The 15,051-nt window shown below is 33.0% G+C and overlaps 1 protein-coding gene and 1 pseudogene across 1 annotated transcript; both read left to right on the forward strand.

Annotated features, from left to right (window-relative positions):
- The first annotated feature begins 4,656 nt into the window (after positions 1-4,656).
- Positions 4,657-7,323, forward strand: LOC145074370 (gamma-tubulin complex component 3 pseudogene; annotated as a pseudogene).
- Positions 7,324-10,666: 3,343 nt separating this feature from the next.
- LOC145075191 (flavonol 3-sulfotransferase-like) lies at positions 10,667-11,772 on the forward strand. Its single transcript, XM_079021496.1, has one exon. The coding sequence runs from the start codon at positions 10,715-10,717 to the stop codon at positions 11,666-11,668; it is 954 nt and encodes a 317-aa protein (XP_078877622.1). The 5' UTR covers positions 10,667-10,714; the 3' UTR covers positions 11,669-11,772.
- The last annotated feature ends 3,279 nt before the right edge of the window (positions 11,773-15,051 follow it).

The following is a 15,051-nucleotide window of genomic DNA, read 5'->3' on the forward strand; positions in this document are numbered from 1 at the left end:
TGTGAGGTTTAGGGTTTTAAGTTCGACATGTGATGAGCCAAAAGTATCGACATAGAAGTGTAGAGCTCTTTAAGACCTTTTCATGGATATAAATAACGTCGAATTCAGAGTTAAAACGAAGAAGTTATGATTGTTCGAAGTTGGAAAGGATTTAGGGAAAACGGTGCTCACGACGTGATCAGTTGGAGCTCACGACATGTGAAGTGATTAAACGGAACTGTTGATTTAAATTGTGCTCACGACGTGAGCATTAGGAGCTCATGACAAGAGAACTATGCAACCCAAGCCCATGAGTTTTAGGGTTTTCAACATATATAAGGGTTGGTTCAGTGTTTTTTAGGCATTTTATGAGCCTCCGTCATATCTAGATCATCTTGAGAGAAACCTTAGCCCCCCTTTCACCATTTTGAGCCTCCTGTCTCCTCTTCCATCCATTTTATGAATATTTTGGTGCTTTGAAGAAGAAGAAGAAGAAGAAGAAGAAGATGTTCTTGGTGCTTAGATCCAACAAGCGAGTTCCATCACCACCTTAAAAGATCATACCTTGGACCATGGTTAGTCCTCAAGTTCCAACCTTTATGTGTTATTCTTCTAGATCTATACTTTTATGTTTGTTGACTTTGACTTTGATCGTTGACTTTGAGTGTTGACTTTTAGTCAAATTGCTAAGAATAAAAAGTTACAAACTTACAGAAGATAGACACTGAAATAACTAAAATTATATATAAATGGGATGAATGGTTGGATCATCAGAATTTGACTCTACTAAAAATGGTGCCCAATAAAATTCCACTGTCGCATTATAATTTTGCATGCATCCACATCAAAGTATGAATTTCTAAAATAAAAAAAGGGAATGCAAAATAAAAATAAGAAAAGAAAAAACCTCAATTTTGAAAATAGAAATAGAACCGCTTTTGTTCAATCTCTTTCTTTCAGAAGGAATAACGGTTTAAGCCAAACACGCCGTTGGTTCCCATTGATTTATATTAAATGAATAAGCCATAATATTATTGTTACTCATTTTCTATAACAATCGTTTTTCCATAAACCTACATTAAAAAACTATTATCAACATAATCCTACAAGTATTATGTTTTTTTTTAATAAAACTAACTAATTAAAGATCTGACATTTAAAACCCAAAATTGTTACCATCAGAACATATCAATCAAACTTCAACTTTTTTTTATAACCTTATTTAGTAGAGGGACAAATATTGTAAATCATGTTACAACAAAAATAACTAAAAAATTAAATAAAAAAATATTGGTGATACAATATCTATTTTCCGGATTTAAGAAATTCCAAATAGGATTAAAGACTACATTTAAGTATTTCATGTTTGTGTATGTTTTCTCAAGTCCCAAAGAAAGTATAAAATACTCACAAGCATAATCATATGTATGCCAAGGTGGAAACATGCTTAAAAATCTGACCCCATGCCCCGCAGGGACAATGTTCCACAAATTATGAACCTAAAATGGTATATAAGCATAATAAACATGCAAATTTGAGACAGGAGATAAAGAGATATTTGTACCTCGTGTAAAAGATTACTATGTATATGCATTACTCCTTTTGAATTCCTAATGGTCCCACTTGTGTAATTAAGAGCAGCAACATCCTCACACTTGATGGGTTCATAAGTAGTTTAGCAAAACACAATACAAGCTATATATAAAAACTACAAAAAAAAGTTCATAATTTAAGTCCCTGAGTAGATTAGGACAAAAAGAAAACAAATTAAAAAACCTTAGCATTATTAGTTAACATTTGTGTGAATAACCATGTATAGAAAGAGTATGAGAACCGATGTTGCTTAAATGTACTTCCTAACCGATCTCTTGGTTGTTAAACCTCCCTCGCATGAGGTTCAAACCCACACTTAAATCTCAAAAAGATTAAAACTTAACAAAACAATAAGAGTTCAAAACTGGGTTGGAAGGGGAGGAAAAAAAAATACATTTGTTGAGGACATTTCGTCGAATACTTTGCGTGCGTTGTGATGTCCTCCCCCCCCCCCCTTCAATTTATTCAAAAAGAACCAATAAGGGATTCAAATGCAGGGAAGATATGCGAGAGAGATGCATATTTGCAAAATGGGAGTAATTTAATTCCATTGTCATCTACAATAAAAAAAACCGATTGCAGAAGACGTAGACTGTAACACTAAAAAATCACTATAAATTTAAAATTTTCAAAACCAGCCATGAATCAATATTGTTTACAAAAAGATTCATTGTTTCAAAAGCATTATTTCAAATCAGAGTTTTTCCCAAGACCCGAAGACATAAAAACAAAAAGTCGTGTATGGTCACGCCTTCACCTTCCCACGATCCTCGGAAGTACCTGAAACCATAAACTAAAAACGTAAGCCAAAACTTAGTGAATCCCCAAAGTACCACCACATGAACATATAATCAAACATATAACGAGTCCACAACCTCCCGATTAGATTACCCCCGTCCCATAGCCTTTCGGTTGGTATGCCTCGACCCACAATCTTTCGGTTGGCTTACCCCATACATAACGGGTCCACAACCTCCTAGTTGGATTACCCCCGACCCACAACCTTTCGGTTGGAATGCCTTGGCCCACAACCTTTCGGTTGGAATGCACTCGTTTGTTGAATGATAGCACAAAGTAGTACAGTCTCAACCCCACCATACCATGTCGACATATATATAACGAATAACATATATCTAACAACATATAATTATATAACAAGTTAATAGGCTAGCCGACAGATCTAAAAATCACTACCATATAACAACATCATATATACCAGGATACATAACTAAAGGGGTCGACATTGGTGCCTTCGACCCACAAGAACAGTGAGAAAACTCACCTCTCGGTCGAAATGCAAACTGAATAAAACTCTGCTCTGGAAATCGGCTCAACGATCACCTAACCAAAACCAAGAACCTAATCTTTAATTAACAACCTAAATACCCAAAATACCCCTAGGTCAACTTGGTCAAGCTCTGGTCAAAGGTGAAAGTCAGCAAGTCAACCTAGCCGAGTCAACTCAGGCCTCGTACGCGGGATGTACTCGAGCCTTGACCGAGATCGGGTAGTTGACCTTGTACGCTCGGCATACGCAGAGGTATGCACGACGTACGCACCCAGGTCACACTTTCCATATTAAGAGCTTAATACTTTGACTTATTACATCCAAATGCAGATCCAAAGCCAAAATACCACTAAGAGTCATAAAGTTTCCAACTTTATGACTTTGCATGCCCAATAAGTTCTTAATACACAAAATCCCAACTTCTTAACACCTTAAGACCATCTAGAGCATCCACGGGGAAAAACTAAGCATCAAGACCATATATTTATGACTCAAGACCCCTCATTAGGTCTGAAAGGACGACATATTCGATTAAGATCATGCCATGCTCAAGAATCATCATAGTTGGGACCAAAAATGGCCTAAATGAGGAAATAGACAGATCTACAAGATAAGATGATCAAGCAAAAGACATTTTATCTCCTAGAGGTTGCTAGCAAGGAGAGAATCCCAAATCTAAGTTGCTTCCAAGCTTCAAGGTCTTCCCACCACCTTCTTTTTCTTTAAGAATATCACCAAAACACAAAGATGAGCTCAAGATGCACTCTTCTCACTTAGGGTTAGCTAGAGAGACGTTTTCTCAGGTGGAGGCTGGTGAAGGAATGAGAAATGAGGTGATAATGATGCTTATATATGGACCAAACCATAAAAATTAGGGTTTGGGGATTTATCACGTAAGCCCTACGTATGCGGTGTACGCCCAACGTACTAGGGTCCGTCCTAGTATGCCTAACGTACACCCAACGTACTAACTTTTTGGCCAAAATCATTAAAATGCCACAATGGGTCATTCTTGCAATCTTTCAAAAGCACAAGGGTCAAAATGCAATATTCTTTGATACATAAGGTTAAAATTGAAAATACTTCATCATCGGGATGTTATACAGACAAGAAGAGAGGTTATAAGAAGAAGAAAAAACATGAAATTGAGGATTTGGAAGATGAAAAAAAAGAGCAAACCTCAAGTTAATTCCTTATACTTTTCGATTTATGTTCCAAAGCCTCGGTAGTAAGATCATCTATATCATGTTGATGCACCGAATAAACTCTATTGTTAATTCCTACAACAATAAGTGAAATCGACCTCTTATATAGCCAAGACAGTTAAAGAAAACTGTCTGATTTCTAGCAATCAATGTAACCGTGTGTTGCAGTGTTTAACATTTCTAAAATCAAATCAAGAAGAGTGGAGTCGTAGGCTTCAACCGATCAATGATGAGTAAAGAAAGAGGAAAACAAGAAACCGATAAAAACCTTTAAATAGGAAGTTATTGCGATCATGATTTTATCTCAAAAAGATCGTACAACTAAAATTGGGAAGACGATTATCGACTCCCCGATGTTAGTAATATTAGTAATTTCCGATTAATTATTTAATTGTTTTAGCTTATTTATGTCTTTTAGTTTGCTATTTTTCTCTCTTGTATCTTACCTTGCCTTAGTTCTTGCTTTGTGTTTTTTTTTTCTTCTTTTTTTTTTTTTAATTTTTTTTTTTTTAAAATAGTATTTGCTGTTAAAAAAAAAAAAAAAAAAAAAACTTGTCGTTCATAACTATTGATTTCCGCGCCATATGAAAACCCTCGATTCGATCCAACCTTTAAAACATCTCCTTCCTCCCTGTACCCAACACATCAATGGAAGACGACCGCCGTGTCGGAGATCTAGTCGGGGAACTTGTCTGCCATTTACAAAGCGATTCTTCCTCTCCACACTCTAACTCAAAACCTAAACCTAACCCTAACTCTGAAGATGTCAAGTACGCCATTCGCATTCTATCCAGCCGAATGACGCCATTGACAGTGACTAACGAAGCCGCTATGGCTAACTCCATAAAGAGTCACATGGCTAAACAAGGTAAGTTATCCGATGCGTTAACTTTTGCAGATCTTTATTCTAGATTCGCTTCTAAAACTGGACCTGGGAGTGTTAAGAACAAGCGCGCCGTGCTTTATTTGCTCAAAGTCATTTCCGAAGATCGAAGTAGCAACCCTAAATTCCAAACGGATCGGAGCTTTGCTGACTCTGACACCAATGGGAACGATCCCAGTGATTTAAAGGACAATTCGAAAGGTCGGAATGATAATTTAAGGGCATTGCGTGATCACAACTCGAAAAAATTGAAAAATGGAGGGGTTTTATCTATTTCCAGAGACCCCGATGATATGCGGGATATGGCTTACAGAGAGTTTGCTATATTAGTAGAAATGGAGAGTGATGTTTCAGAAGAGGTTTTGGTGAGTGATGTGTTGTCTGTTTGTCAAGGAATCGATGGCACGTATGTGAAATTTGATGATACTGTTGATGGATATGTTCTACCAGACTCTATAAAGGTTCCAAAAGCTACTAGAATCATGATTCGGAAGCTATGTGAGCTTGGATGGTTGTATCAAAAGGTAATCAGATATATTTGTGAGAATATAGATGGTTTTCCCAGTGAAAATGTCGGAAAGGTTGCTGAAGCATTCTGCTATGCATTACAAGATGAGCTATTAGGGTATGATAAGTTGCTGACAACACTTCAATCACATGATCTTTCTCTGAGGAGACTCTCAGTCTGGTTAGTTGAGCCAATGGTGAAGATGAGGCGAATGGCTGTTCTTGTGGACAGTTGCAGGTCTCTAAAGGGTGGAGCAATGGCTGGAGCAATTCACTTACACGCCCAACATGGTGACCCTCTTCTTCATGATTTCATGAAAAATTTACTTCAAAAACTCTCTTCTCCTCTTTTCGAAATGGTAAGGAGTTGGGTCTTGGAAGGTGATCTTCAAGATTCGTACTCTGAGTTCTTTGTCTCTGAACAATCTGTCAAACCAGAATCTCTCTGGAGGGAAGGTTACAAAGTCAACTATCTCATGCTTCCTTCTTTCATCTCTCAATCTCTTGCTCATCAGATTCTAAGAACAGGTAAGTCCATTAATTTCCTTAAAGTTTGTTGTAATGATCATACTTGGGCTGATTTAGCAACAGAAAACACATCTTCCACATGGACAAATCCCAAGAGAGGGGGTCTTGGATATGGTGAAACTAATGCACTTGAATCTTTAGTCACCGAATCATCAAAAAGAATAGATAAACATTTAATGGATGTAATTTTCAATCGATACAAGTTTAAAGAACACTGTCTAGCTATCAAAAGATACATCCTTTTAGGTCAAGGTGATTTTGTTCAATACCTAATGGAAATCATCGAGCCAGTGCTTTTAGACCCTGCAAAAACAATCAGCTTACTTCATCTTTCTGGGCTATTACAAAAAGCAATTTTGTCATCTAGTGCACAACATGATGATCCCGATATTCTAGATAGATTAACAGTTAAGATGATGCCACATGGCACAACAGATGGGGTCCATGACATTGGGTGGGATGTGTTTTCTTTGAATTATGATCCAAGGGTTCCATTGAACACCATAATTACAGAATCTGCCATGGGTGATTACTTGAAAATCTTTAACTTTTTATGGAAGATCAGAAGGGTAGAACATGGAATCCTTCGTTCATGGAAAACCATGAAACCGAATCTGATTACTTATTTACTGACTAAGTTGCCAAAGGGTGTAAAGTTCCAGATAGTTTTAAGAAGATGCCAAGTTCTTTGGGGGCAAATGAGTCATTTCCTTACAAACTTGCAATCGTACATAATGTTTGAAGTGTTGGAGGTTTCATGGGCTAAGTTCTGTAACGAAATGGAAATAGCTAAAGATCTTGATGACCTAATTGGTGCTCATGATAAATATTTGTCATCAGTTATTGAAAAGTCACTTCTTGGAGAAAGTTGTGAAGGTGTTAATAAGACTCTGTTGATGTTGTTTGATGTGATGTTGAAGTTCAGTGGTGTTCTTGATAAGCTTTATGAAGGAATATTTGGATTTGGAAATGATAAAAAAGGTAAAGGTTCAAAAGGAACAGATTCATGGGTTAATGAAGGGAGAAAAGCTGTAACACAACGTGCTGGTGATTTTATAAATAATATTGGACATGATTTAGATGAGGTGTCGAAAGAGTATTTTTTGTTATTGAAGGGGTTTATTTGTCAATTGCCTATGCAACAACATGTTGACTTGAAATTCCTCATGTTTAGGCTAGATTCAGGTTATTGCTAACTATAAACTATGTATGTTGACTCACTTATTGTTTTCATAAAATAATGTTTTTTTTTCTTTGTTTATAGACAGGGACTATTTCTGTAATTTACCCTTGTTTTCATATATCTCAAATGTATGAAGTTTTGTCACTTTCTGTTGATTTCTTAATGGAATCGAATACTGAGTGAATGAGTATAATGTTTTTTTTTTATAGTTTATAGACAAAATTACGTAAATGATCTTTGTTGTTTACAAAAAGTCATTATTCCGGTCTTTAACTTTTTTTTTTTCTTGACAAAGACGCTCCTTGTAGTTTTGATTTCTTACGTGGCTGGTCCTTGACTCGTTATTTTGTGCTTGCTTTTGCTAACAAAAGATGATAAACAAAACCAAAAATTGCATAACCATTAACCAAAAAAACAAAAGCCTTTGGTATCTATAAGTACTGGAAACTAATCAAATTGATGATTGCTCGAAACTGATCAAAACTTGAACACTTCAAAAAATTTGGAACGTATTAAAACCTACATAAATCCATCAACAAGCGGTCTTCAAAATTGATAAAATGAAATGGAATATAACTAGTTTTTTAGAACAGCTAATAACAAAATGTTAACAAAAAAACACAATATTTATATGCCCGATCGAAAAAGACACAACATAGAGCAGAAAAAAAACATGTGTCAAACGAAAAAATCCGTGTCATAACGTGTCATGGCACGTTATATCATGCCTTGGCACCAGTGGCAGATTTAGTATATATCCCGGGGTAGCCCGAGATACCCTTAAAAAAATTAGTGGTGTAATTTTTTTTCTTATTATGTATTACACGATTTTTTTTTTGTCGTGATACCCCTTTACTTGATGGGGATACCCCTTTACTTTGATTCTAGATCCGTCACTGCTTGCCACACACCACACCTAACAACAATTCCATGAGGCTTTTCGTAACGGAACAGTCGCGCCTCACGCCATGACACGCGCCATTGTCTCGGTTCAATAACCTTACTCAAAACCGATTTGTACGCGAGATACCATCTTTTCTCAATCAAGGAAAGAAGTGGTGACGAAGGAAATTGGTTTTTATGATATTAACCTCTAATATATTATTGTAATACTTCCTTATGAGACTAATAGACTTATCTGGTTTGAACTGGTTTTTAGAGTAAATTGCATTGTGGTTTCATAAAAATCTATATATGGTTTACTAATATCATGGTTTTGGCCCATAACCTATATAAAAGGGACTATTTTTATTTTTATGTACTTAATTTTGATTTTTTCTTATCTAAATAATAAAAAATAGTTATTTTAATATTATGACTCACTCACCCAGCCCTACACCGTCCTTCTCCTCTTTGCTCTCTTTATCTTACCCAGCCCCACACTGTCCTTCTCCTCTTTGCTCTCTTTATCTTATATTCCTCTGTGACCACCATCACCAGTCAAAAGGTCATCATGGTGTTTATAGGCGATGAGGTGTAGGTTGCAATGGGGACTGTGGGGTGAGATGAGGCGGAGACTTTTTAAATCTTATATTGCTACAAATTATAAATGAATAAAGGAAAAGAAAAAGAAAATATATTAGAAACGAGAGTATAGTCATTTTACATAAGGGTGTTACTCGGTCGTTTTTTTTGGTTTTCTGTTTATACAATTCAGTTTTATCGTTTTTTTTACATCTTAAAACCAGTGTTGCAGAAATCGGCCTAATCGGCCGATTAATCGGCGATTAATCGCTAATCGGACCTCAACCTATGAGATTTATTGCTAATCGGTCACTATAATCGGATATGGTCAATACAGGTCAAATTCGGACCTAATCGGACTTAATCGGACCTAATCGGGTTTGGTCAACGCAGTTCAAAGTCGGACCTAATCGGCCCTAATCGCCGATTAATCATTTTTTTTGTAGGATTAAAATTAGATTTACAAATTTTTGAATAATTTTCTTAATAATTAATGGTCCCCGATTAATCTCCCGATTAATTCCCGCCTAGCCGATTAATCCCTAATCGCTAGTCCACCGATTAGCGATTTCTGCAACCATGCTTAAAACTAACCATAACCAAACCAAATAAGACCTGGTTTAATCGGTCTTAGTTAATTCGGTTCGGTTTACCGGTTAAACCAAATCAAATTTTGCATGTAATAATAAATATTAAACTAAAAGAAAAAAAAACTTAGTAAAACTTTACCAAATGAAAAAAAACGTTAATACATAACATATTAAATTCAATCTTCATGATATATCATCTTGAGGTATGGATGTAGCCACAAGTTATAGATATGAGTTAATATAGCTTTAGTCGTATACGAAGAGAAAAGAAATGACCGGAGTCTAATTGACGTTTGACTAATTCGTTGTTGCTTTTTAATACAATATATAAACAATTATAAATTCATAATGGTTAATAATTAAATAATGAGTTATGGAAATATTTTTTTAGTAACTATGTATCAATTTAAATATAAAATGTTAATTTACAGATATAAATTACAAATATATATATATATATATATATATATATATATATATATATATATATATATATATATATATATATATTAAATAAATTTTTTTGGTTTTTTTGATTTAACCAAAATCATGAAAATTTAACAAAAAACAAACCAAATAAGATATCCTTATTCGGTTAACTAAACCAAATTAACCAAAAAACCAAAAAACCAAACATTATTTGGTTCGGTTTGGTTATTTTGTTTCGGTTTTTTATCACACATCTGATTTTACATTAGCCAATGACCAAAACTTCAAGATTTGAAAACCGGTGACCTATCCATTTCAATATTTCGAATGTCAAATTTGACCAAACAACATGGGCTATTTATGTAATTACTCTTGTTTTTATATATCTCAAATGTATAGCTAAAGCTTATGAAGTTTTGTCACTTTGTGTTTATCCTCTTTAATAAATAAAAATCTTTTTGCCACATGTCATATTTATATTGATTTTGCCATGTTATTTTATGGTTAATTTCAATTAAATTTTCTCCACATGACATTTTATGGTTTCTTTTTTTTCATTTTATTAAATCCACATAATATTAAATTTAATAATTGTAATAATTGACTTTCCTTCTAATTCCAACATTTCTAAATTAAAGCTTCATTAGTTTCCTTTGTTTATTTATCTTTTTTTTTTTTTTTTAATTTACAAGAAAAAACACTTTAATTTTAATAATTTAATATTTTTCTAACTTTTTATTATAAATTTAAATTTTTTCAAATGTTTAGAATTTTTGTATTTAATTTTTTTATATAAACTCATGTAATACATGGGTCTTACACCTAGTTTCTTAATAGAATACAGAGTGAGTGATTATAATGTATTAATGAATAATGATCACTACCTAACCGTGTTAAACTAGTCAATTAAATAGTTACAATATAAGATTATAATCCCGACCCCTTCTTATTTAAATATAATAATGACAAAAATTATGTATAAATCAATGCACTATGAATGCACCATTTAATTAAACTCATATTATCAAGCAAACCTTCCTAACTAATTACCAATTCCCGAAAGCCATGGAAGACATGATCAACTTCAAAACACTTCCACAACACAGTAGCAGCTGGTTGAAAGGAAGGTACACGTTGTATAAGTACAAAGGCTTTTGGAACTCTCAAAAGTTCCACGAATGGGCTTTTTTAGCTCATAAAACCTTCAAACCCAACCCAAGTGACGTAATCATCTCAAGTTGCCCTAAAACAGGCACAACATGGCTAAAGGCCTTGACTTTCGCCATTGTTACTCGAAACAAGTTCGATGAATCTACCAACCCTTTACTCACAACCATTCCCCATGAATGCATCCCTTTGCTCGAAAGAGAATTTGAACAAATCGAATACAATCGGATAAACAATAACCCTGATTTCATCCCCTTTATCGCTACACACCTTCCTTACAACTCTTTACCCGAATCTGTTGTATCTTCAAACTGTAAGATTGTTTACATATATCGTAACACAAAAGATGTCGTTGTTTCTAATTACCAGTTCTTTAGAAAAGCGTGCAAAGTAGCTGAGGAAGAAGCGTGTTTTGAGGATGCGTTTGATGAGTTTTGTCAAGGGATTTCATGGTATGGACCTTATTGGGATCATATTTTGGGTTATTGGAAAGCGAGCTTGGAAAGACCTCAAGAAGTTCTTCTTATGAAATATGAAGATATGAAGAGAGATGCTAGAAGCAACGTGAAGAGGTTGGCTGAGTTTATTGGGCACCCGTTTACAATCGAAGAAGAGAAAGAAGGTGTGATTGAATGTATTGTGAAGTTGTGTAGTTTTGAGAATTTGAGCAATTTGGAGGTGAATAAAAGTGGAGTTCATAGTCCAGTGGGGTCTAATGGGGTTGAAAACCACCTTTATTTCAGAAAGGCTGAAGATGGAGATTGGGAGAAGTATTTCACCGATGAGATGAAAGAAAAAATAGATGAATTGATGGATCAGAAGATGGAAGGCACCGGTTTAGTGCTGAAATAAGAACCTCATTATGAACAATTGTCTTAATTGATGTGTGTTTTTCTGTCTTAATATATATGTCGTGGACAATTCTCGTTAAGTTTATATATTTTCTGTTGTTACAAGTTTTTGAATATCGAAGGTTTTGTTAAAAAAGATTCATACCCATAAGCAAGTATACAGTTTTTATTTGGATACTCAAGTGCTTATGTATATATTTAAGAATGTGTTAAATATTGATTCTTAATATTGAATATTGATCATACAGCTAAGGTGATGACTTTTTCTTTTCTAGAAACACAATGATTGGTGAGCTGGAGACAACGAATCAATTAACTCATATACATACATATACGCCAACTGTTTGAAGGTGATATGATGATTCTGAACTCCATATATCCAATGCGTTTGACTCCTGTATGAAATAGTTTCTTGATGATTCATACTCCACACTTTTGCACAAATATGTTGACTTAGCATAGCTACATATAGTGGGGGATCAAAACCCAAAAAGAAGAAAAAAGAGGGATTGAAATGATCAAGTGTAATGCCATTTTGGGTATGTTTTGTTTTGTTTTTTAACAGCCTTTAGAAGAAAAAAAAACCTTTTTCCAACTCTATAAAACATTTTTTTTGGCCGTTTTTCCAAAAAAAAAAAAAGATATTATGGATCTATAAAACTACATCAATAAATATGTCAATAATTTCTTAAAAGCTTTTATTGTTATTTTTGGGGATGAGTACTCGCCCATACTAAATATGGTCGGGTTTGAACATTTAATTTATTTCGGACAACACCCATAATATAAAAATGGAAAAATTGCTTTATGACATGCCTAGACCAATACGATAAAAGATGATCATACAAAGCCAATTTATTATATATGTTTGAAATGTTTCTTTCTAAGATGTGGATAATACATGCTTTATATTTATATTTATAAATACAAATGTCTTACAGTTTTATTTGTATGATTAGTTATTGTCTAATTACTTGATAATATAACAAGAATTATATATATTTTAATTAGGAAAGTTAGTGATGTGAGGTAAGTGTACTGCTTATTTCATTTAGTATTGTTAGAGCCAAATTAGCTAAAATCAAATCACAATATAATTTTATAACATATAATACAAAATGCAAAATAAAAGTTTTTCTGGAAATATAGGTTAAGACTCCGGCCATAGCAACATCTTGTATTTATACTTTTTCATCTTAAAATTTTCTAGTCTAATAGTTTTCTCCCTTCATAAATTTAAATTTAAATTATTGGTGTTTAATAAATTACAAATTTGACCCCTTATTATATTTTAAAGTTATGTTTTCATTCTCTTATATAATTTCTTTTTATAGTTTTTGTTTTTATTAACTTTTTTAAGAAACACTTTCAAGTTTTATTTCTGTCTGCCTCATCCATATATAAATGTTTGGATCGAAAATTTATTTAGACACTTTTATGATATCGTTACTATGTTATATATGACTATTGACATTTAAAAATAACATTCTATATATACGAACCGCAAAAGAACCATCCCTTGTATTAAATTTAAGGTTTGGGTTTCTTACATAATTTTTCTTATAGTTTTCGTTTTTATGTTTTTATTAATTACAAAAGAATTCTCCATGATAATGCTCGAAATAAATTAAATACTAGTTTTTTCTATATTTATGAATGACCTGTGTGAAATTAATAATTATTAATCACTTGCTTGTTTATAAGGAGTACACGTGTCTTGGTTTGAAAATTGGTAATGGGAATTGCATAATTAAGTCACCGTCGTCAACGTTTGGTACGGAAGAAGATGGTCGACAAGCGGAACTAACTTTGGACTCATACGGTCACAGCCAACAACTACAACACCAACTTGTGTTCCAAAATGCCCACGCGGATACACAAAATTACATCTCAGCCATTACGCGTCTTAGGAATTTCATTGATATTCAATAAAACACCTTAATGATTACAAGTAATATTTTATGTGGACACAAGTTTAACTTGTTTATATGATCTACATTTTACACTTTATCATCAACGACTTGTATTTTAGTAGATTTGTATACTATTTTGTTTTTCTTTTGTTTTATATACAACGTATAATTTTGTTTGTAAAGATAAAAAACCTTTGGCGGTTCAATTGGTCAACCCAATACTATGTCTTTTAAAACTTTATAAAAGCTAATCAATAAAATAACGAACAAAGATGAGAATATAACATTACATGACTATTATATATATATATATATATATATATATATATATATATATATATATATATATATATATTAGTAATTTTCTATGACCGGTGCTAAGGACAACCCGTAAAGAGTAATTTTGGTATTTTAAATGGTTATTTTAAAATGGATGAATGTATAATGTTATAAAAAGTAGATTTTTTAAAATACAATGTGCCTATAAGACAAAAACTATAAGTACCATATTGTAGTAGCACAAAATGGGAGTATGATGTTATAAATAACAAATAAATGGAAGTATGTTCCTATTTGTTGTATTTAACACAGTAACACTTTGAAATTAATACAAAAAAAACACGCATATGTAAGACCTATAGCGAACATAACCAAGTATTTGAACTTTTTCTCACAATAAATTATGTTTTTCTTTCACCAGTAATCCAAATAAAGCAATATCAAGAAATTAATCAATTCATTATTCGTCACATATGGTTAATGTCAGGTTTTGATAGCTATCTAGGCTGGTTTTCCATATTTGAGTATGGAAGTAAAATCATTGATGTGGACTGTGTAATAAATTTAAATGTACAATGAAAATACAATGTTATTTTTTGTATTGAAGTTCATTAACCTCTTTTATAGTCGATCTGTGAACAAACTTAACTCGCTCCATTACACACGTAGAAATATTTATTTTAGAGAAAACTAATGAATTCAAATAGTCATTATCATTTGCCGTACATCAAGCTCATATTAACTCAACTAATTTTGAAGAATTTGCTATGTTAGTCGGAACCATGTAAAAAATGAATATTTGAGTTGAGCCCATTAATTTTTTTATTTTTTTTAAATTTTTATTTATTTATTTTATCTTTAGAGCTAATAAATTCTTTTCTGATAAACTATAAAAAAATATTTCTAAAAGAAACATTTACGCATCCCATATAAGCAATCTTAGACATAATAAATTAAATACACGAAACAACAAAGTACATATATTTAAACAATGTGTATTATGCATATAAGTTTACCTATAATTGCATTTATGACCGAATAATACTTTATGTACATTAGTGAGAACAAGAACAACTTGATGCGTAGGGACAAGGTTTGAGAACTCAAACCTTGAGTGAATGCTTAAGATCAATGTCTGCTTGCTAATAAATGTTCTAGTCAAGCCTGGATAGACTAGGAGTTAAAGTGTTCA

This window comes from Lactuca serriola, chromosome 9 (assembly GCF_051521515.1).
Source record: "Lactuca serriola cultivar US96UC23 chromosome 9, Lser_US96UC23_V15, whole genome shotgun sequence".
Taxonomy (NCBI): Eukaryota; Viridiplantae; Streptophyta; class Magnoliopsida; order Asterales; family Asteraceae; genus Lactuca; species Lactuca serriola.